This window comes from Cyprinodon variegatus, unplaced genomic scaffold, assembly GCF_000732505.1.
Source record: "Cyprinodon variegatus isolate N-32 unplaced genomic scaffold, C_variegatus-1.0 Scaffold266, whole genome shotgun sequence".
NCBI classification, from domain to species: domain Eukaryota; kingdom Metazoa; phylum Chordata; class Actinopteri; order Cyprinodontiformes; family Cyprinodontidae; genus Cyprinodon; species Cyprinodon variegatus.
Window position 1 is genome coordinate 11,225 of NW_015150719.1, and position 22,496 is coordinate 33,720.

The 22,496-nt window shown below is 37.3% G+C and overlaps 1 protein-coding gene across 1 annotated transcript in view; it reads left to right on the forward strand.

Annotated features, from left to right (window-relative positions):
- rai14 (retinoic acid induced 14) overlaps nt 1–19,417 on the forward strand; it is a gene marked incomplete at its 5' end in the record, with an annotated part of 25,828 nt that extends 6,411 nt beyond the window's left edge. The window contains 14 exons of the mRNA XM_015382764.1: nt 5,579–5,685; nt 5,820–6,004; nt 6,471–6,496; nt 8,519–8,605; nt 8,955–9,044; nt 9,437–9,565; nt 10,074–10,169; nt 13,224–13,931; nt 14,073–14,551; nt 16,110–16,278; nt 16,382–16,549; nt 16,917–17,075; nt 17,175–17,240; nt 17,581–19,417. Coding sequence (XP_015238250.1) covers nt 5,579–5,685; nt 5,820–6,004; nt 6,471–6,496; nt 8,519–8,605; nt 8,955–9,044; nt 9,437–9,565; nt 10,074–10,169; nt 13,224–13,931; nt 14,073–14,551; nt 16,110–16,278; nt 16,382–16,549; nt 16,917–17,075; nt 17,175–17,240; nt 17,581–17,667 — 2,556 coding nt within the window. The remainder of the gene's footprint in view (nt 1–5,578; nt 5,686–5,819; nt 6,005–6,470; nt 6,497–8,518; nt 8,606–8,954; nt 9,045–9,436; nt 9,566–10,073; nt 10,170–13,223; nt 13,932–14,072; nt 14,552–16,109; nt 16,279–16,381; nt 16,550–16,916; nt 17,076–17,174; nt 17,241–17,580) is intronic.
- Between the last annotated feature and the right edge of the window lie 3,079 nt (nt 19,418–22,496).

The window sequence follows — 22,496 nt, forward strand, 5'->3', positions numbered from 1 at the left end:
CTTAGACGTGGGTAACTTTTATTCTCATTTTGTATACACAGATGTTTACTTACATGACATTTCCATTCCTTAAAGTGCAGCAGTGATCAAATGCAAACAGTGTGCAAAAAATGCATGGTTCAAATATGCAGTGTTTTGGTTTGGTGTTGTCAGTGTGATGCAGAGTCTGACATGATTTAGATCCATCCATCCACCCTTTTTGTACTGAGTGGCTTTTGCATCTCATTAGAAAAATAATAATTTCAATCCTACAACTGAAAAACATGGTATATAACTTTATACCAGTAACAGGCTCCTTTTGGTGAGCAACTCTTTGTTCCCTTTCAGGCTCGGATGAGAAGGGGGGGGACTGTGAGAGATGTAAATAAGCAAAAACAAATGTTCCTCAGTAGAAATGAGCCTCATGAGCTGACATTTACTCTCATTTGTCATCTGTTTGAAGATTAATTTCTGTGTGTGCAAAAGGTAGAAGGTCAGAGTACTGTGGGAACTTATGCTGCAGACATGTGGTCTCTATTGCAGTGACAGACCATGCCTGTTGCTTTTATCCAGCTGGGATAGGAAACCATAATATGGCATGCAGGGGTGTGTGTGTCTGTTTAACTGAGGAGCAATTAATTTTCATTTGATCACCATGCTGCTTTTAGCTTGTTAGGAATAGGTTCACACTATATTACTGCACTCACTTACAGTCAACCCTCTTGCAAAAATTATCATTTAGTGTTAGATAAAGGAGATGTCAGCCTTATTTCTATATAAATAGATTCCACGTTATATAACAAACACAATTCAGGTCTCTTTCCCTTGATAACTAACAGGACTTAGGGTTAGAGCTTTGAGATTTGAATTAAAAATCTAATCTTTTCTTTTTTAACCTGCTGAATCTGTTAAATGATTTATTTTTCCTCAATAAAGTTACAGAATAAAAATGAAAAATTACAATTATCACCCACTTTTGGGAGATTATCTTAATGTAAAGGGCAACAGAATTAAGCTGTAAAATGATAATTATGCTTTATAACAAACAATGAAAATGTAACAAACTAAATGTTTACAGCCATAGATGAGTCACAGAGATGCGTTCATCATTTATAAGGAGACATCTAAGAACAAAAAGTGATGAACTTATGTCAATCAGAGCTATGGAAGCTCAAGGAAATGATTAGGTTATTTATAAAAACCAGATTTTCCAAAAATGAAAGCTTCATTTAAAAAAAAAATCTATTAAATCTTTTTTATTGATTAATCACCCAGCCCTACTGTGGGATAAAAAATCCTGCTGTATTCACAGTATGCACTCAAAAATAGCAATAAAATATATATCTTTCTGAATTTATTAAGATTGTTTAACGATTAACAATCGGCCACTCTTAAAATGGACTTCATCAGCTATTGAGTAGCAATATATCTCTGACTTCTGTTTCTCGATAAAAGCTAAGAGAAATCACTGTCATGTTCCATGAAGATCATTTACTTTTCCAGCCACAATGATCTGCAAATGTGTGCGAGCAGCTTGGCCCTCTGTCTTCTATTAGTGGAGGCAGTTTGTGGACCGGTCGTCTGGAATATGAAGCTCTTTATGCTCAGCAGAACATGCCAGCTTGTAAGCCTGGGGCATCCATCACAGCTGGATCATATGGCCGTACCTGATCTGGGTTGGACTTTAATAAACACACAATGAAATGAAATATGAAACAGAAACATCTGGCAGATCAAACATTGAAACATATCAACTAAATGCTTTTTTAAGTTAAGCTCATAGTAAAGTAATTTCTCTACTTAAACTTGTACATCTTCTTTTGGCGAATCCGTATTTTTAAACAGCTTGAAACTAAATCTTAGCACAATTTATGTAACATAAGGGGTTATCATTCTTCCAAAGGCTTCTTTAGATTTATGGCATTTTAATGTATTTATGAATGGATGAAGTTTTCCTGTAGGTTTAGTTTCTTATCAAACCTCCTCAAAGCAGTAAACACATGCCTTTGTATTCCTGCACCATACAACTTTATACACTTATTTTACACGTATTTTCATGTTCTAATGGATGTCCCTAACAACTACTTCATTAAGGTGTTTAATTAGGTTTTTAGCCTAGTATTACAGTAAACTACTCTGCATTGTGAGTAGAAGTCATATTTAAGTTTATTAAAGACTTAAACCATCAGTCAACCCAGAACAGCAGGGACTATAGATGAATAACAGAAGATACAAGCAAGTAGAAACTGAAAACTAGGTATATAAATACTGAGGAGGTATTACTGATTGCTCCACAGGAGACTTTAATTAGCAGAATGAAAAACAGCTGACGGAGAGTATACAGCTTAGGAGCCAACAGAGGGACTATGGAGAGGCAAATGGAAGAAAAGAAACATTAAAGAGGAAAAAACAGAAACCGAACAAAACCAAAGCCACCAATAAATAACGAATCCTTAGTGAAAAGGTGACTAAGAAACTCTGAAACACCAATTAAAAGAGGATAATAAATAACATCGAATCTAAGAAGAACTTTAAATAAAATGGCAACTATAACTGTGTCTATATATATATATATATATATATATATATATATATATATATATATATATATATATATATATATGACACACAAATACATGACCACACACATTTTTCTAGCTATGTTTGATGAGAACTATGAATTGACTTCCATACATTTTCATTCACTTTCAACCCTTTCTAAGCCCTAATTCTGACAATAACGGTAAGCTTAACCATTGCCAGTGCATACCTCAGCCTGACCCTCACCCTAAAATAAAATCAATTCACACCTTGGCCCTAAACTTAACCCCTTGCTAAATAGCTTGTGAGGAGCAGAAAAATATCCTGGCTTTACAATCAATGGACCTCACTTTGCTGGTAAAAAAAGAAAAATGGTTCTCACTCAGATGGCCAAACAGGAACACACACACACGTTCAACTTAATCTGTTGCCCAGAATAGGACACAATTACTTTTGCCTTTTGGTTTCCAGAGTAGCAGCAGCAATACAATCTGGTCATAGCATGCAGGCCTGTTAAAGTCTTCAACATAACTCTGAAAAAACCCAGAACATAGTTTTGTCCTCTTTGGTCTGTGGAAACAGCAGCAGCCTTGTAATAGAAAACACGCAAGTATGCAGTTATGGTTTACTGCTTAATGTTCTTTCGCTTTTTACCCCAGGCGTCTAAAAAAAAAAAAAATCATGGTCCTGTGTTAAAGAAATTTTCATTTAAGGTAGTATTATTTAAAGAATTAAAGTCAGAACAAAGATTTATTTTAACAGCATTGAAGAACAATTGTTTTGAGACTCTTTTCCAAAACTAAAACAAATACCTTTCTTAAAAATTTCAGACACCGATGATGCATAAGAGACGCATCAAATCCAAGGTTTAGTCATACTTGCTACAATTAATTCATAATAGGTCGCCAAAGAATGAATTGAAATGTTTGCAATTAAAAAAACTTAAAAATGTGGGAAAGTCTGGAATGTTATAGTAAAAACAACTGATAAGCAAGTTTATTCTCATTATTTGGCATCTTATTTGGCACACATAAAAATCATAAAGTGATTTTAAAGACAAAAAAAAAAAAAAAAAATAGAGCATTAAATTAAAACATGAGTAAAAACACAAAATCCAGCGTAGGTAACATAAAGTTAGAACCAATATGATAAGGTGGAGTACATTGCTTTAATAACAATCTCAAGTTCCTGGTTTAAAACTAGCCTCCTTAGGCTGGAATTATTTCCTTTTTTTTTTTTAAACCTTCAAAAGATATTTTTCAGAAACACCTTCTGTTTGCCCAAAAGTTATATCTGTTGCCTGATTATATTAGCTGAGCTCTCTGGGGGCAAAGATCAGACCAGAGGTTCCCTGAAGGAGTCACTGTTCAACCAATGGGGGAGTTTCTATAGTAATATAAGTAATAAATAGTTTTTAAAGTTTCTAAAGTAGCATTACATATCCTCCAAATCAAATTCATAGTAGATTTCATGAAATATAATAATTATCTGTTAATAAAAAGGAAAGATTCATATTACCTAAGACGGTTCCAGAGATCTCCAGCAATAAATTGCTTGAATTGCGATGGTGTGATCAACCATATTAAAGAAAGCTTAAAGATCAAAGGAGCCTAAAAGGGTAATTTCCCTGCAGTGTGCAGACATCATGATGCCACTGGAGACTTTTATCAATGCAGCTTTTCTTTGGTACATTTTGAGAAAACTTAATTGCAAGTGGATGGTGTTATTTTTATAGAAGCTCTCACAAGAAGTATGATTTCCTATCTTAGTCTTGCCTCTTTTAACAATGTTGCTCGGACATCTGAGCAAAAGCCTGTTCCATAGCTGCGACGGGCTTAGAAAATCAACCATTCAGCACTTTGGTTACACAGGGCTGTCTATAAACTGGATGTCATGGTCAGAGTTGGAATCCATCAGTCCAAGTGAAGAAGGTGCTACATTTCATGAAATACTGCAGCTGTTGGTCAGCTATGACAACTCTGTGTTAAATTCTCCTGAACCCACCTATTGAAGCAGCAGCTTTGTTAGTTTTAAATGTTTTTCATATCCATATATAGGCAGGAGATATATGGTACTCCGTGTAAATTGGCTAATGGCTATATGTGTATTTCTGTACTACAATGTAAAGTAACACCTAATGTTTTATAGTTGTCAATTTATTTTATAAGTAAACACAATTCCTTCAGCTGCAGTGTTCTCGGATATATATATTTTTTTCAAGGTTTCCTTCAATTCCTCCTGAACCTTGCAGCTCATTTCAGATTGAACTTTTACCTTTATTTCCAAAAAAAATGTAAAATAGCAAAATTCCCAGTTTAACCAATTTGCAAGCCATCAAATTTTTATCATGGATTTAATCTGTAAATGTAATGTAAACGTTTAAAAATCTTAAATAATTCACTAAAACGTAAAATGTTTTAAACATTTGCATTTATAAACAAAGAGCCCTCAAAAGAATATACAATTTATTTTCTTTTGTGTAGAAATTCACAAGACCTGTAAATAATCTGTTACCCTTTGCCCTAATTAGAGAAACCATGCTCTCAAGGCAATTTTTGAGGGAGAAAATAACTGTAAGAGATAAGATAACTGTTTACATATATGATCAGGCTTTAGGGGTCAATGCTCTTTTAATGTGAACATCATCTGAATCTTCTTTTCCAAAATTTTTTTATTAAAGAGTTGTTACCTAATTAACTCATGTTGACAATTGTGAATTAAAAAATCGAGTTTATAAGCCCTGTTTTGATATATATATAAAAAAAAAATAATTATATAGTATTCACTTTTTGTCACAAGATTTATGCTTAAAACACAGACTGTTAAAGGAGAATATTGCCTCAGAGAGCATGGATGTTTACATTTACATACCCTTTTTTCATTCTCTTTCAAATAGCTCAGGTTTTCTCATCTCAAAGGTAGCTGGCTTACTTCATGTCAAGGACCACAGCTTGGTGTGTTGCAGGATGGCTTAGAGATGTATACGTTTGCCATTTGGAATCTAGAATATTCAGCATGACAGCAATACATGTTTGTAATGTCTGTTTTTCTCACAAAGGATGGTCTCACTCCGTTGATGTTGTCAGCCAAATACAGTCATTCTGAAGTATGCAGCATGCTGCTGGACTGCGGTGCTGAAATCAACACCCCTGACAACTGTGGCAGGTAATCAAAAACACATGTAACACTCACTATAAGGCAGATAACAGACTTAGGATTCATGTATTCTTGCACATAGGTGGATGTTTTTATTTGTATGCTTGCTCGCATTAATGCCAGGTCTATTCTCCGTGTTGTAGGACTGCCCTGATGCTTGCAGCTGAGTCCAACGCAGTCGCCACAGTTGAAGTTTTGGCTCAAAGAGGAGCAGATCTCTCAGCTGTAGATTTAGAGGGCCATGATGTTTTACATTATACCAAACTATTGGGCAACTCAGAAGCCCAAAGTGCTCTCTTGGCTTCCCTGAACAAACATCCACATTTAGGTAAGACTAAAAGAAAAAAAAATTAAATTTCTTTCTCAGGTATATGCATTATTTAATAAGCCTAATCTAATTAGTATTTTTCTTTCAATGGCTGTTCTTTAAATAAAACTACAGTAAACCACTTTAAAATCTTTCAGTTTTCCGTAAAATATCAACACTGCCATCTGCTGTTAGAATGGGGTTACTTTCCATGATTTAGTTTTTGCCAAAATTCTTTAGATCTGGACCCACAAATTATCAGTAGAAGAAAATTGTGACCTCAAACACTAATAAAGCAAACAGGTTTCTGTGAGAACCCAACTAAATATAAATGCATAAGCTTAATGATGCAAACATCTCTACCAGATATACAGTATATATCCTACATTAATGAAAAAAGTTTTATTTATTTATTTTTTTTTTTTTTAACCAATCATTTCTTTAAAACATGCTAACTTGTTGTTCTCTTTACTTACTGCCTTGAAAGATTCCAAGTCTCCAAGAAGTCCTCAGGTAAAATATTTTTTACTTTTTACTACTGTTATGTCCCTCCTCAGTGCTCCTAAAGCATCTGAATGTTCACAGATTATTGATTACGATAACCTGCTAGTATAACCTTACCTTAAACATCTCAGTGAAAAAGCATATCAACTTTAAAAACTGCAATCGACAAATAACGTCAAGGTGGAAATTGTTAAAAGTCTCTGGGAAAAAGAGATGGGAATGGATATTTCAGATGAGGTGTGGGCAGAGGCCTTAAAAAGAGTCAATGGCAGCACATCCTGTGCAAGACTGGGATTAATCCAATTTAAGGTAGTGCATCGTCTCCACTGGAGCAGAGCCAAGATTTCCTCTTTCTACCCACATATAGACAGTAGATGTGTTCGATGTCATGCAGATGTAGCTGACCGACACATATTTTCTGCTCCTGTCATCCACTTACACAATATTGGTCAATGGTCTTCAATGTGTTGTCTGAGGTTCTGGAGTTGAGAATAGAACCCTATGTAATAGTGGCTATATTTGGGGTACCAGATGCAGTTGATACTTGGACTAAAAAACAACATCATATCTTTTGTTACTCTATTGGCGCGTAGGCAAATTCTACTGAATTGGAAATCAAACACGGTAGCTGCAAGATGTGATGATGGTCTTAAACTTGGAGAAAATTAAATTCACCATACGACGTTCTGAAAAGTTTCTGTCAGTGTGGGGACCTTTAATCTCATATTTTTAGGCACTTGATACATTACCAATGTGGCATGTCTTAATCAATGACTCTATTTGGTAGTATACTGGAGTAGCCAACAACACGCAACTTAGGCTATAGCCAGACATGGCTTTAGACTTGATCTGAGGTTATTTTTCCTGTACAAGCCTATACTTGTGATTTGACATTTTGATTTCTATTGTCTTTTCTTTCCCTTCTTGTATAACACTTGTACTTATTTAACTATTCAGGTCCAGGCAGGGCAGGGTGTATTAAGGGTCGGGGGTGGTGTTATCTGTTCTGTGTTAGAAAAAAAGAAAGTAATGTAACTATTCCTGTATATTTTTTACACTATCGCTTTCAATAAAAAAAAAAAAAAAAAAAAAAATGCAATCAAAGTGGGTAGTCCTAATACACTCCCAAGTCTGGGTTTGAATTTGCGGGGGGTGTTTTCATAACAAGTGACAGTGAACTTGTGACAGTGAATAAATATTAAAAGTACCCAAAACATAACCCTGCTATGCTGCTGATGTTTGATAAAATGCTCAATAAAAACACTTTGTATCACAATTCCAATTGTGACTCATCACAACGGCATATGAAACATTTTTGAGTGAAATGGTGTAATAGTTTTGTTTTTAACCTTCAATGGGAAAAGTATCAGTAGTGGATCCGGGTATGATAATGAACTGAGTAACACATGGGAAGAATATCTATGGTTTATCTGGTTTTTAAAAAAAAGAAAAAAAAGTTTGGGGTTTAGTTATTTTTTAAAAGCATGTGTCATAATAATTGAATTTTAAAGAAGGTTTCTAAAACTCACCCTCAGTACGGAAGAGGATTAGGGCCACTGGAAAAAAAAAAATTCTGACTTCAATTTTAGAATTCTAACTTTTTTCTCAGAATTCTGACTTTAATCTCAGAATTATGACTTTAATCTCAGAATTATGACTAAATTTTAAAGAAGGTTTCTGACCTTTTATTGTCAGAATTCAGTCAGAATTCTGAGAATAAAAAATTAAACTGAAATAATATTTAAAAATCAGTTAACTTTTTTTTTTTCCCAGCGGCCCTAATCCTCTTCTGTACCATCAGTGTTAGGATCTAAAAATAACTAATTTCAGCTTATGATACTTATAGAAATATTGCTTTGATGTATTAGTGCAACGTTTTTTTTAATAGCAGGAACATGCTTTAGCTGCTGATTTTAAAGAATTAAACTTAGTGACTGACTATTTTTCTACTAACCAGCACTGAATCCCACCTCTCTTTTTTTTCTTTTTCCTTTGGTGAATATCTTTCTGATTCTCTTGCTGGCTTTTTAGCATGATCAAGTAGCTAAGCTAAGTGATGAGCGGGTCACAACTCCCAAAAAACGAAAAGCACCTCCACCTCCTATTAGTCCACTGCAGGTAAATGCATGTCTTTTTTTGTGCGTCCAGCTTGAATCATTATACCACTCCAATTAATATTGATGCATGTTAACTATGAATTTATAAAAAAAAATAGTGAATAACATTCATGCAGGGATTTGTTATTATATCCTCTTTTCTGTCTCTGTTATAGTCTAGTTTTAAAGGGAAACCAGGTTGTTGTTAGTTTCTTATTTGTGTTGAGACAGAAAAAAAAGATAGTTAATAAAGATGAGCAAATAATGTGCATTGTTTTAACCCATGCTCAGAGCTGCTTTAACACTTAAGAACTGAAATGTTTTTATGCAGAAAAAAACTGAACCCCATATATAATTTATTCATCTTTCAGAGTTCTGGGCCCTCTTCTCCCTCTTTTGTTACATCTACCAGCACTCCTGCTTCCAACAAGGATGATACTCCAAAGAGATTTACCTATAAGGTAGTACAAAAGTCAAAATTTGTACTTAGAACCTTTTTTTATTACAGATTTATGTTACAGTTCCTTTTTTCCCCTTTACATTTAATTATCTACAAATAGAAACAACCATATGAACTTTTAATTTTCTGAGTTAAAAAAATTGACTTTACAGATGCATTTTAGGTTGTTTTGGTCTTTTGCACGAAATCCTAACAAGTTATGTCAACGTTTTTGATTGTAATTAAATATTAAACGATTAAAAACCCATGAATACTTTGTTGCTGTATTAGTAGTAAAGGAGAATTCGCCAGCTCGTTAAGTTCACCCCATCAGCCTCCAAAATGTATTCCCACCTGTCTGTTTGCCCTCCCTGCCTCCACCCTTCACTGCTGTCTCCTCCCCTCACTATAAAGGAGGACGAGTTCATAGGATCACCACTAAAAAAACAGGTTGAGAAGCTTCATGAAGAGAGAAACATGTTGCTGGAGACGATCGAAGACCTGAAGCAGACGGTGGAGACGGTGACAGTTCCTGAACTAGAGGTGAGGGTAATAATGACTAACCGATGGACTGTGTGATGCTTTATTTACTTTGCTCATTGGTAGCTTTAAACAAGGTGATTGGATGAGACCAAAGGAGCTAAACAAAGAATGACGTCATTGTGGCTGTAATGATACACAATGCAGAGAACTGCGCAAACATTGGATGTTTATTTAACTATACACTGGGCAGCTATACCTCTAAAAGCTTTCAAACAAGGTGATGTTTCATTTTCAACCACATTTATTACATCCAAATGCATTGACATAGCAGTTTAGCAGTTTTGAAAAATAACCATTTAAAAAATTTTTTTTCTCTTTTTGATATGCAACTTAAAGCTCTTATTCTTAGTTTACTGCCAGTCTACGAATCATCTGCATTCTTAAAGGAGGTCTAACCTAAGCCTGCAACATGTCACAACTTGTGTTATTTCCCCAAGGATACCTAGAGGTCCCTAATGCTACCTTTGTGCGTCTCTTTGGCATGTGAATGTGTGTGTGTGTTTGGCAGGTTGAGCACACAGCGACTGCAGCTCTGGTTTCTGCTCTGCAAGCCAGGATTAATGCTCTTACTTTGGAAAACCAGGAGCTAGCAAACAAACTCAAGGTCTGTATGTCTCTTTGGTATATTCTATGTTCAACAGAAAGAGCATGATTAGAGTCAACATATTTACTGTTCTCAGTTTTAGAGAGCATGGTTTACTTTGTGTTCTGGTCTGTGTTATATGAGGCTGCAGGTAGAGGAAGAGGGGAGAAAGAAAGCCTCAAAGTAGCATAACTAACAAATTCGGCAAGATCCTCCAAACCAGCTCTAATTATATGCATTAAGGGGAAATTAATTCAGGGCTTTCACATTCTCTGTGTAAAGGAAAGAAGGCTGTACATTTGTGTTTTATTTTTCTCCAGTTTTTTATTGTCGTTAGACTGTCACAAGTACAGAGCAACCAAATTAACTCTCTGCATTTAACCCATCGCCTCGGGGAGCAGTGGGCTGCCATTGTGCTGCACCACGGGTAGCAGTGTGGGTTTAAAGGTCTCTGCTCAGGGACCCGGAGTGGCAGTCTGTGGGAGTGGGGCTTGAACCCAGAACCTCAGGATTCTAAGATCTATGCAATGACCACTAGGCCAACACTCCCCAATATTAAGCCCTTTTTAATTGGTTCTCTTGCAAAACAATCCAAATGAGATTAGTGTGACAGATACTATCAGCATCCATTTTTAAGTCATGTCTCCAACTCTGAATTGCATTTAGGTCTAGATTTAACAGGGCTATTCTGAAACAGAATTGTGTCTATATTTAAATCTTTGTAGCTCTTGTTGTATTTTGAAGTTTCTGTGGCAATTGACAAGTCCTTTAGTTACTGTATATCAGGGTTGTTTACCGTATAATTCAAATAAAGGACAGAAAGCACATCTATTTAAATTGGTTATCCCGCACACAGATTCTCCACCTGATCATTTCTACATTTGGGACGTTGCACCTCTTGGCTGCTTTTTATTAATGCTTCCCTTTCCTGGTCTCTCACTTTAAATGGATGGCCATGTTAAAGCTTGAGTCAGTTTTTCTAATGTTGAATGATGAATTGAAGTCTGCTCTGTGGGATGTTCAAGGTTTTGTACATTTATTACTTAACCCATGAACTCTTTCATACCGTCTCATATATGTGTATGACTTTTTTGGTTCACTGATGAGCTCTAGCAAATCTCCATAGCTTCCACTGAACATCTTTATCTACACTAAGACTACATTACACAAAGATAAATATTAGCTATCCAAACAGGATCGCTAACTGGATAGGTAAAAAGTGCTGAATACAAATGCCTCTCGCACATTCAAATGTTTATTTGTAAAATACATTTTAACACGTCATTTTCAAACCAAATAATTCTGTGTTAATTTGAAGTCTGTGGTTGTGATGTAGAAATTAATGTGGAAAAATTTCTCAAGGGATGAAATGATGGTATAGCTGCACAGTTCGGTCGGTATAAACAAGTGTAAACAACCAAATTTTTTCCAAATTTAGAACCAGAAAAGTATTTTCTGCCCCTATGTGCTGGTCATTGTAAATTACCTCATGGATAAAAACAGCAGTGTCATCTGCATAGAAAATTACATTCTCATTTCCAACTGTGGCTAGATTTGTATAAGCAGCCACTTGGAGGAAATTTACAGAGAGATTTGAAATAATTTTTTTTAACATGTTTTTATCAGTATTCTTACTGAAATTAGTTTTAAAAGTCAAATTTCTGGTCTTTTTTTGAGGCGGGACCTGTCCATCTTCTGAGATCTCAACAGAACATAGTAGTCTAAACACCATTCACTGGTGTATTAAAGCAATACTACTGGGTATTAAAACAGGCTTTTCTTTAAATTCCATTTATTATTATTTTGGTTATGATTACAGTTTTATTTTAGTCATTCCGTAAAAGTAAAAAAAAAATAAAATAATAAATCCATTTGCATGTTTCCAAGCAATACAAGGCCTTGTCTATATATAGACTCAAACTCACTGCGGATCCAGACATTTGAATTGAGAAAGCTTCCTGGAGAGGTGGCGAAACGTCTTCAAATCTTGGAAACCAAGTCCAGTGGATTTTTTTTTTTTTTGAACTTTTACAGAATGACTATGACCTGGATGACTGAGAATCTTCATCAGCATATTTTATTCATTGTTTTTTTTTTTACCAGTTGCTTTAAGTACAGTAGAAAGAAATTTGTTTTCTTGAATTTTGACAGTTTAGGTTATTAGAGGCATGACAGATTTCTAATGATACTGCCACCTGCCACCCAACGCATAGAACTGCATCACAATTCTCCTTGTTCTTGTAGCTCGCACTCGTACTTTGCAAGGTTTTTTGTTTTATTTTTTTTAACCTTACCTGGAGTCATCGTTGGTGTCTGAGTTGAACTGGATTCAGGTCACCTCTGAGTATCCACTTGATCCATTTTGAATATAAGGCTTTAATTGTTTGCTAGACTGGACCCATTTAACATGAAAGAGTCACAGAAGCAGAACGGGAACCTCCGATCCAAAGTAAATTCAGGAAAATAGAACACAGACTGTTAGATGCATCGGCACTGAACTCCTAACGTCTCGGTTTGTTCATCAAACTATGTTTTAGTCATAAGAGTCGAATAAAAAGGTTTTGTAGGGATAAAAAAAAGTCTTAACCAAGCTTTTACTCTCTTTAATGCAAAGCGACATTGTCTCCCTGTCCTGTGTAAACACCATATACCAAGCTGTTGGGCAGGTGGCCTAGTGGTGAGGGTGTTGCACTTGGATCCTAAAGGTTCTGAATTCAAGCCCCAGTCCCACAGACTTCCACTCTGGGTCCCTGAGCAAGACCCTTAACCCCACACTGCTCCCCGGGCACCACACAGTGGCAGCCCACTGCTCCCCAAAGGGATGGGTTAAATGCAGAGAGTGAATTTCTTTGCTTTGTACTTGTGACTATGTAATGATTAAAAAAAGTTTAATTTTTGAATTCTTGAAGCAGCTGTACATTTACAAAATAACTTTATTATATAATTGATCATGGCCTTAATTTTAGTTTTTTTTTTTCAAGATTAAGAAGAAATCTTTGTGTCTTTGTCAAATGTGTGTGTTTTTTTTTGTTTTGTTTTTTTTTTACAAAATTGTCATGAACTCTCACCACACAGAAACTTCCATCCCTACCAGAATATGAGCTGAAGGAGAACAGTCGCCCTAACAGCATGGCTTCCAACTCCTCCTTTCATTCCACACAGGATGAGTTTGAACTACCAGCGCAGGTACACTCTACAACCAGGGTGGAAGTGGGAGACCATCCTGGAAACATTTCTGTTACACTACAGGAAGAGGAGGCAGAAGGTGGGAGCAAGGAGGAAATCCGGATGTTAAGACAAACGCTAGAAAGTCTTCAAAACAAACTGCTTGAAACCAGGAGAGAATATGTCTTGCTTCAGGCTCAGCTCAACACTGAGAGAGGGAGAGAAAGAGAAGAGGATGGAAGTGAGAGAGAGAAAATACAAGAGGAAGAGTTGAGGAAAAGTTTAGCAGAGCTTCAGGCAAAACTGACAGACACTCAGGAAAGATACCATCAAGCAATGGAGGAAGTCGAGGATCTGAAAGCACAGATGGGAAGAGGGGACGATGAGCTGAAGGAGAAACTGGTGGTTAAGGAATTGGAACAGGAGATAAAACAACTGAAGGCCCAGCTCGCCCAGTTGGGGTCAGAGAAAGAAAAAACGGCTCAAAGAATCAGAGAGCTGGAAGAAGAGCTGCAACGGACAGAAAAGGATAGGCAGGCAGCAAAGGATGGAGAACAGAGAACAGCCCAGATAGAGGAGCTTTACAAGGAGGCACAGGAGGAAGTCAGAATGCTTCAGGTAAAATTAAGAGCCACTTTTTTTACATATTGAGAGAAAATAAAATAAAATTTCTCATTTTATTTTAAATTTCTTTTTTTTTCAACTTGCGTAAGAAGTGCCACTTTCTTAGTTCACAATGTCTTCATTCCTGCTGTGTAGGAGGCCTTGAAGGGCACAGTTCCTGTTGAAGCTGCAGCCAAAGACTTTGAGGAGATGAAGAAAGAGCTTAACGAGGTCATTGCTGGGCAGCAGCAGCGCTTGCTGGAGCTGTCACACTCCTATAGTGAAACCAAAAACCAATTGAATGCAACTCAAAAAGAGCTTGCAGAGGCTCGAGCTGAGAATACAACAGCATTATCCATCTCTTCAGAGCAAAAGGTCCAGCTGCTGAGCAGTAAAGTGGAGGAGCTGGAGATGTTACTCGCTGAGACAGAAGGGAAGCTCTCAGTTGCTCAGGAGGATATTACTCACCTGAGGCAGGAGGGGGAGGCTCAGGCTCAGAGCTCTGTGACCCTTACTGATCACACACAGGTTGTTTCATCTCTTGGGAATGCCATCAAGGAGTTGGAAAGTGACTTAGAAACCCTCAGACAGGAGCTGCATCAAAAGACAACTCAAGTGGAGACACTTCAAAAGAGGTGAGGAGAGAAGCTTCAAGAAAAAGCTAGAACTAATACGATTCTAGTGCTGCAACATACAAATATTTAACTAATCAATCTATAAATTATTTTTGCAATTACTTAATAATCAGATGGCAAAAAGTGCTTTATTATATAATAGAATAGAATAGAAAATCCCATTATTGTCCCACAATGGGGAAATTGTGGTGACACCACAGCAAAACATTACAGCAAAAGCGGTCACACAAATGTGGAAATTAAAAAAAAGATAAAAAAAAAAAAGATTTTCTTTTCATTATTTATCCAGGTAAAGCTAGAACTGTGCCAGTAGAGGAGAACTGGATAGGGGATATTTACTGACGGTTACGTTTTTTAATCTAAATGCAAATATATTTTGTGCAATTCTGGCCAAATTATTGCTCTTTGTTCATTTGTTTTTTCTTAAACAAATGACATGTTTTAGAGTCTTCATACTCCAATTAATGATAAATGAATTACTAAATTAGTTAAAAATTATTTTGATAATTGATTAGGCCGATGCATTGTTCCAGCCCTATTGGATATAACTGTCAGTAATCTAACAAGGCACATGCATTAGACTTAATGCACTTTTCTTTGTCAACGTTATGTCTTCAGTGAACTAATACACGTGAACACACATTGCATTTCTTTAAAGAATGCAGGGCAGGCATTTTTTTTTTACATATTAATCACTTGAATTTGACCTTATTTTAATATAAAGAGGACTGACATGGTAGGACTGAACAGTCTTCACAAAAATCAAAATTGTGTTGTTTTTTTTTAACTAATGTGGAGTTACTTAGATTTTTCTTTGCACCGTGAGCATTTAGTTGTTACACTCTAGGCTTCAACTGTTTTCATGACTTTAAATGCTTGTTCAGAGTACTTTGCTATTAGTGTTGCCTTAAAAAGTGCTTGCTTCTACTAACATATATATCTGCGCTTTTGCTGCAACTTTCTCTTCCCTTTTCTGTGGCAGCAAAACCCACTTTAAGCATATCTAGTACCACCAAACGGAAGGAGTGAGAAAGTCATCTTAATTTTTTTAAACTGTCACCAAAACGTAGGCCTGTGATTTGAAAACTGTGATTAGTTAAATTGTGATTATAATGCAATTGCAATTATTTGCCCCAGCCCTATTCAGTACAGGACTGATTAACAGATTGGGTTCTGACAAATCAGAATTCAGTAAATTCTTAACTGAATATTTGACCTGCCTGTTAAATGATACTCATCATCTTTGATGAGAGACCATCTCCCAGAGGCCACACCATTTGCAGGTGGAACCAAGAAGGACGGGTGCAAAAGGATTTGCAAGCAATTGAAAGCCTTGGCGACCTGTTCCTTGGTTGCTTAAAACTAGTTCCGGGCATGTAGTAAATAGTCTTGAGATAATTTTTTTTTTTTTTTTTTTTTTATGCAACAAGTGAATCTTGTATAAAAAGAAGAGTCTTGCTCTGAGGTCTAGAGTAGTTGTTCACTATGGAGTCATAAGTGTTAAATGTGGTTTACTGTAAAATAAGTTGATTTATTTCTCTATATTTGTGTGAAACAGGCTGAATGCAGAGCAAGACGTTTCCTCAGATGACACGGTTCCCCGTCCGGATCATGAGAGCATGAAGGAGCAGCTGGAAGGTGAGGTGAATCATCTGACCCAACTCCTTCAAGACGCCTTGAGGAAGCAGGATGAGATGGCTCTGGAAGCAGCAGACGCTTGGCAAAAGGTGAGAGAAGATAACAAAACATCCACAGAAGAGGATTTAAAGTACCTGTTTGCCCTCCTGTTATGACTTATTGCATTCAGTTTTAATTTCTGTCCTCTTTCAGGCACGGGATAATCGTTCAGAGCGAGAAACTCTGCAGGAGCTATTGATGTCGCGGGAAAAGGAGAACCAGACACTGACCGCCAAACTTGCTGAATCACAGGATGCTGTGTGTCAGCTCAAACAGCTCATAGAGAATCATGTTGCATCAGAAAGAGAAAAGAACAAGAGGGTCAGCAATAAACAGCTCATCTGCACCTAGATCTACCTTAGGAACATCATTTAAATGTCTGTGGAGCTTTGGAGGAAAGCTTAATCAGAAAACATAAACATGAATAAATCCTCCCAGCTAATATCTCTTTATAAAATAAAAGTATTAGATTACACACACTAGCTCAAGTAGGCTTATAAGTGTGGACATGTTGAAAAGTGAACAAGAAAAGTTGAATTTATCAAGATAAGTCAGAGCACCTAAAATTTTTTTTACATTTCTTTTATTTGCAAGTGACAGGAAGCACACCTCATTCAAAACAATATTTTTTCTCCTTTTCTGATTCATGTTTATTGCTAAATGAAGCTTTGTTTTAAACCATTTACAGATAGATGACCTGTCCCGGGAAGTAGGCAAGCTGAAGGAAGCTCTGAACAGCCTATCACAGCTTTCCTACAGTTCCTGCTCTCCGTCCAAGAGACAACAGCAAAACCAGCAGACGGAAACACTTCAGCAGCAAATAAAACAGCTTCAGTACCAGCTAGCTGTAAGAGTCTCTAGAATGACTACACAGTAATATACTCTTGGTGATATTTGTATTTCTGCTGCACCTAAACTAAACTGTTACCTGGTGTTGCCTTTAAAGGAATCAAAGAAGCAACATGATGAAACAGTTTCAGTGTACAGGATGCATCTTCTCTACGCTGTCCAGGTAAATCTGTTCACATTTTAAATAAAATGCAATTTAAAACAGGTTTATATTGTGCAGCAGTTTGGCATAATGTGAAATTTTATTGAATTATCATTATGTAATCGTCTTTACATCCATCCATGCTGTTTTTTTATTTTAAGTGTGGAAAAAAGTATTAGGAACTCAGAAAATGTGCATCTAAAAAATGTTGCTGTAAAGAACAAAAAAAATATCTATCTATCTATGAATGTTTGTGTCGAGTTTACAGTTGAAAGCTGTAAATGTCTGGTGTGTTCTGTATTTCCGATAAATCATATTGCTTTTAACCAGATAATAACTGAAGCTTTGCCGTGTCCCTCAGGGTCAGATGGACGAGGATGTCCAGAAAGCTTTGAAGCAGATATTGAAGATGTGCAAGATGCCAAGTCAAGCCAAGGAGGCCTGCTAAGAGACAGCTGGGAGTCTTCACTAAAGCACATTTATTTTGTGATTTAAAACAAAGCACATTGTGCCTGTGTATATGCCCAGAGTATTTGCTGATAACGAGCTGGTTTACAAGTATGAGTTTATTGCCTCTACTAAGGTCATTTGAACCTATAAAGCTCCCGTTCGACACACCCCTGACATTAAAGTGTTCTCTGTTAATGGATGACTTATTTGGAAAAGCACATGAGAAATGAGGTCAGCCAGGTGCCACTGCAGTGTCTAAAGCCATCCAGCTTAAAGGAAACACATCAGCTGCAAAAATTATAGATTTCTATTTTTAATATTCCACGTTAAGTATTGATCTCCTTAAAAATGTAATCAATCAGGTTGCCATGTTTGTGGGAAATCAATACAATTAAATTGCTCACAAAATCCATGTAAGAAAAGGACTTTAACCTAAAGCTGGAGGAACCAGGACCCACAGGCGAGTAAGATTAAAAGCAGATGTAAATAGCTGCTTTACATTTGTTGTAAAGATGGATGTGGAAACACTCTCTTGTACATCATTTAGACCAGATTGATCTCCCGTGAATAAGATCTGTCAGCCAAATTTGTGATCTAAGTTTGCCAGCAAAGGCACAACACACACAAAGGGGCTAGTTTAGCTTGGGTAAAAAATCAAGGTGGACAGTTTCAATGTCTCTTTACTGTGACACAGACGTGCTGCATGTGTGTAGAATCACTCCAATGCTGTTTTTTTCCTATCCGAGCGTGTGTGGTGTCCATTTTTCAGAAATATTGAAAGTAATAGGCCTTTTGAGCAATGCAAAAGCTTCTCCTAGCACTTCTTTACAGAAATAAATTAATAATAATTAAAAAATACAAACAATATAGGCTATTTTTGTGCTCACTAAGTCACTATATTATTATAAGAGGCTTCTTGCTGTGCTTTCCATGGCTTTGTAAGTTTTTTTGGACTGAAAATAATTTCTTTGTAACAAAGCAATATGTGTTGTAGTTTCTAAAAAAATGTTTATCTTCCTGTTATGGTCCATACAATAGACTGATTTCGTTTACTGTTTTAGAAAAAAAAAGAATTTCACTTGTGACAAATGCCTAACAGTATGCGTTTGATATTTATATCTTTTATCTCTGTTTAGTTTCCTTACTGTTTCGTCTTTTGTTTGCAGCCTTTTTACTTGAAAAGCATACAAGATATATTGTCTGGAAACGATTGGCTGAGTTCTCCTGTCACGTGCCTGTAAAACCCTATTTAGTAACATCTCAGTAATTTATTTACATTTGTCTCATTTTATGTGGTTTCCTTTTTTGATTTAGTGTTCATCTGTAGGTACAGAGACAATTTTCACAATACCTTAAATTAACTGCATGTGTCTTCTGGGGGCCTCGACACTGTTTTCTCTCTGCACTTCTTTGCCTTAGTACTGTTCCAAGGGAGGTCATATTTCTACTGAAAAGCTTTGTGGCTATTCATTGTACAATCAAGACTAAAATGATTGTACTTTTATACCTGACTGAGATGTGTTTGACGATGACTATAGATCTTCAGAGGTCTTAAATCGAGAACATAAGAGATAATTAACTTCTTTGCTTCAAGCCTTGGCTCTAATATTTTGTACCAATAAGGGAAATCTAAGAACACTGACTTTGGTGTTTGGTTTACTAACAGTTTTGTAGTGACAAGAAAAATGTTTACCAACCCTATTTTGCCCACTTTATTAAAATTTTAATATACTGTGTCATAAACTGTGTCTTACATTTGCCGTCTGTCATGGTTCAAATTACCACTTCATTTCACTGCAGTTGGAGGACACATGTTGGTTGGTTTGAACAGAAATTTGATATAAATTAAGATAAACTAGAAGAATTAGTTTACTATATAATCTAAAAAGATTCATAAAAAGGCCTAGACACATTGGCCTTTCAGGCATACACAGTGCACTGGCAGGCCATTCCTTCTGCCATAGAATTGCCTCCTCTCTGTTTCCCCTTTTTTTGTTATGCCAACCCGTGCACTGGTCTATATAAAAATCCATGAATTTCTGACCTTGATTTATTTTTGTTTCAGATTATTTTTGATTATCAAACAATTTTATATCAGTTTTATGTATAGGAAGGCAGTTTTCAAACAAGGATTAATTAAGAGAACCATGAATTCTTTACCTGAGGTCATCCAAAGAACCTCAAGCACATTCAAGGTTGTACTTTAAAACCCCTGGTAGGGTCTGCCTAGGCAAAGAGGCTCTGGGTGACTGGTCAGAAAAGAGTGGTTCAAAAAGCCCTTAAAAAGAAACCGAGGTATGTGACCTTCTACAGTGAAGCCAGGACTCTACCACGTAACCATTCCTGAGGTTGGGGTTTGTTAGCCCAAGTTTTTCCTTGCAGGACCTGGCAAGACCAAGTCCATGAGGGACCGGTTCAAAGAGGATTGGACAGCAGCCTGAGGCAGGGGCGACCCGGACCATGGATGCTTAAACTGGCTCTGGGAATGTGGAATCTTGCTGGCAAGGAAGGAGCCTGAGCTTTTGGGGGAAGTGGAGCGGTAGAAGTACAGTACTCGGGCTCGCCTCCACATAGCCTGGGCTCTTGAACCGAGCTCTTTGAGAGATGCTGCACTCTTCTAATCTGGAGTAGTCCACTGGGAGACATGGAGACGGGGATGGGTCTGCTTGTCTCTCCAACACCTCAGCCATTTCTTGTTGGGAGTTTACCCTGGTGGACGAGAGGGTCGCATCCCTTCGTCTTCGGTTAGTGGGCAGAGTTCTGACTCTTGTTTCGGCCTATGGGCCAAACAGCAAAATGGAGTACCGGGCCTTACGCATCCCTGGGGGAATGGTCCATCATTCTGAAGGACCTCAAGGCCCATGTGGGAAACGACAGTGATACCTGGAGATGAGCAGCAGCAAAAGTTATCCTGAGGCCAAGCATGACACTGCCGGGTGGCTGCAGAGGCAAAAACTGGAGTCTGGGAGGAATTTGGAGAGGCCATGGAGAAAGACCTCAAAGTAGTTTGTATCATCCAGTATCTCCAGAGGGGAAAGCAGTGTTTTGCTATCACTGTTTTCATTGGGAGTGGGGAGTTGCTGGCATCGTTGGATGGTGCAAGGATCTCCTTAATCTGGCTGAGAAGCCTTACGCAGGGGAAGAAGAGACAGGATACTCTGGGCCAGATTCACTAATCATCCAGCCAGAAGTCACTGAGGTGGTCAAATATCTCCAAATTGCCAAGGCGGATGAGATCGCCCTGACTACCTTAGAGCTCTAGATGTTGTTGGACTGTCGTGGCTGATGCACCTCTTGAATATTGTGTGGAGGTCGTGGACAGTGTCTCTGGACTTACAGACTGTCGTGGTGATTCCCCCCTCATAAGAATGGGGGATTTAACCTGCTTATTGAGAGTGAAGTGCTCTGTTAGGAACATACGGAACAATCATATCTCTGATGTAAGGTGGAGCTTGGCCATTTAAGGATTTGTGACAAGGAGGATTTTAAATTCTATGCGGGACTTAAGAGGAAGTCATTTAAGAGAAGCTGGGATAGGAGAAATATGATATCTCTTTTTAATTTTCATCAGAACTGTTGCTGCAGTATTTTGGATCAGCTGAAGGGTTTTAACTACAGTTTGTAGACTTACATATACTAAAGAATTACAATAGTCCAACCATGAGAAAACAAAATGCATGGAAGTTTTTCAGCATCATCCCTGGACAGGATATTTCTAATTTTTGCAATATTTCACAGATGAAAGAAAGACAGTCTAGATACCTCTTGGATATGGGATTTAAATGACAGATCCTGATCAAAAATAACACCAAGATTTTTTACTTTATTATCTGAGATCAATTAAATCCCATCCAAATGAAGTGACTGACTTATTTTTCAAAGACTTTGGTCCAGAGTCTGTAACTTTACATTACAATGTTGCCCTATTGAATGTGGGTAAGAGATGACTAGACAGTGTTTAAGTTAGTCGGATTCAGCGAACCCAAAATAGGCCTAAAGACCTCCATGCGTGGAACAGTGCGCCAGCTCCACACTCTCTGCAGGGCCGTAGGGTGTCTGGTTGGGGTTGGTTGGTGTTGGCAGAACTCATCTCTGATTTTCAAAGATGATGTTGTTCCGCTGGCTCTCTCCTGCCAAGACCTTAACAGACCTACTGGGGCAGTTTGTAACCAAATGTTTAGCAGTAGGGATGGGAATCAGCTCCTCCAAGTCCTAGGCCATGAATTTCAACTGAAAAAATGTGGCTTGTCCCCTTCAGGTAGGGGGAGAGTTCTTGCCTCAATTTGAGGAGTTCAAAGATTGTAGGGTCCTGTTTATGACTGAGGGAAAAATGGAACAGGATAACCATAGTAGGATCAGTGTAGCTGCTGATACAATGCAGATGCTGAACTGGTCTGTTGTGGTGAAGAGAGAGCTGAGCAAAAATAAATAGTTCTAGATTTACCTTCCCATTCTCCCGTATGATCAGGAAATCTGGATCATGACCGAAAGGACAAGATCCCGATACAAGCGGCTGAGATTAACATTCTTTGCAGGGTGGTAGAAGGGATAGGGTGAAGATCACAGTCATTTTGGACAGGCCTTGAGTAGAGACACTTCTCCACATTGAAAGAAGTCAGCTGAGGTGGCTCGAACATATTTTTCGGATACCAGCTGGACCAGGCACGTGCAGAGGGGGGGCTAAGGGGGCTTGAGCACCTGCCCCTTTTGCTCCATGATCCCAATGTCCCCCTTTGGTCCTTTTTTTTTTTTTTTTTTTTTTTTTTATCTTAATTTTTTTTATTTGACACATGTACTGAAATTATTATTATTATCTTTTTTTTGGCA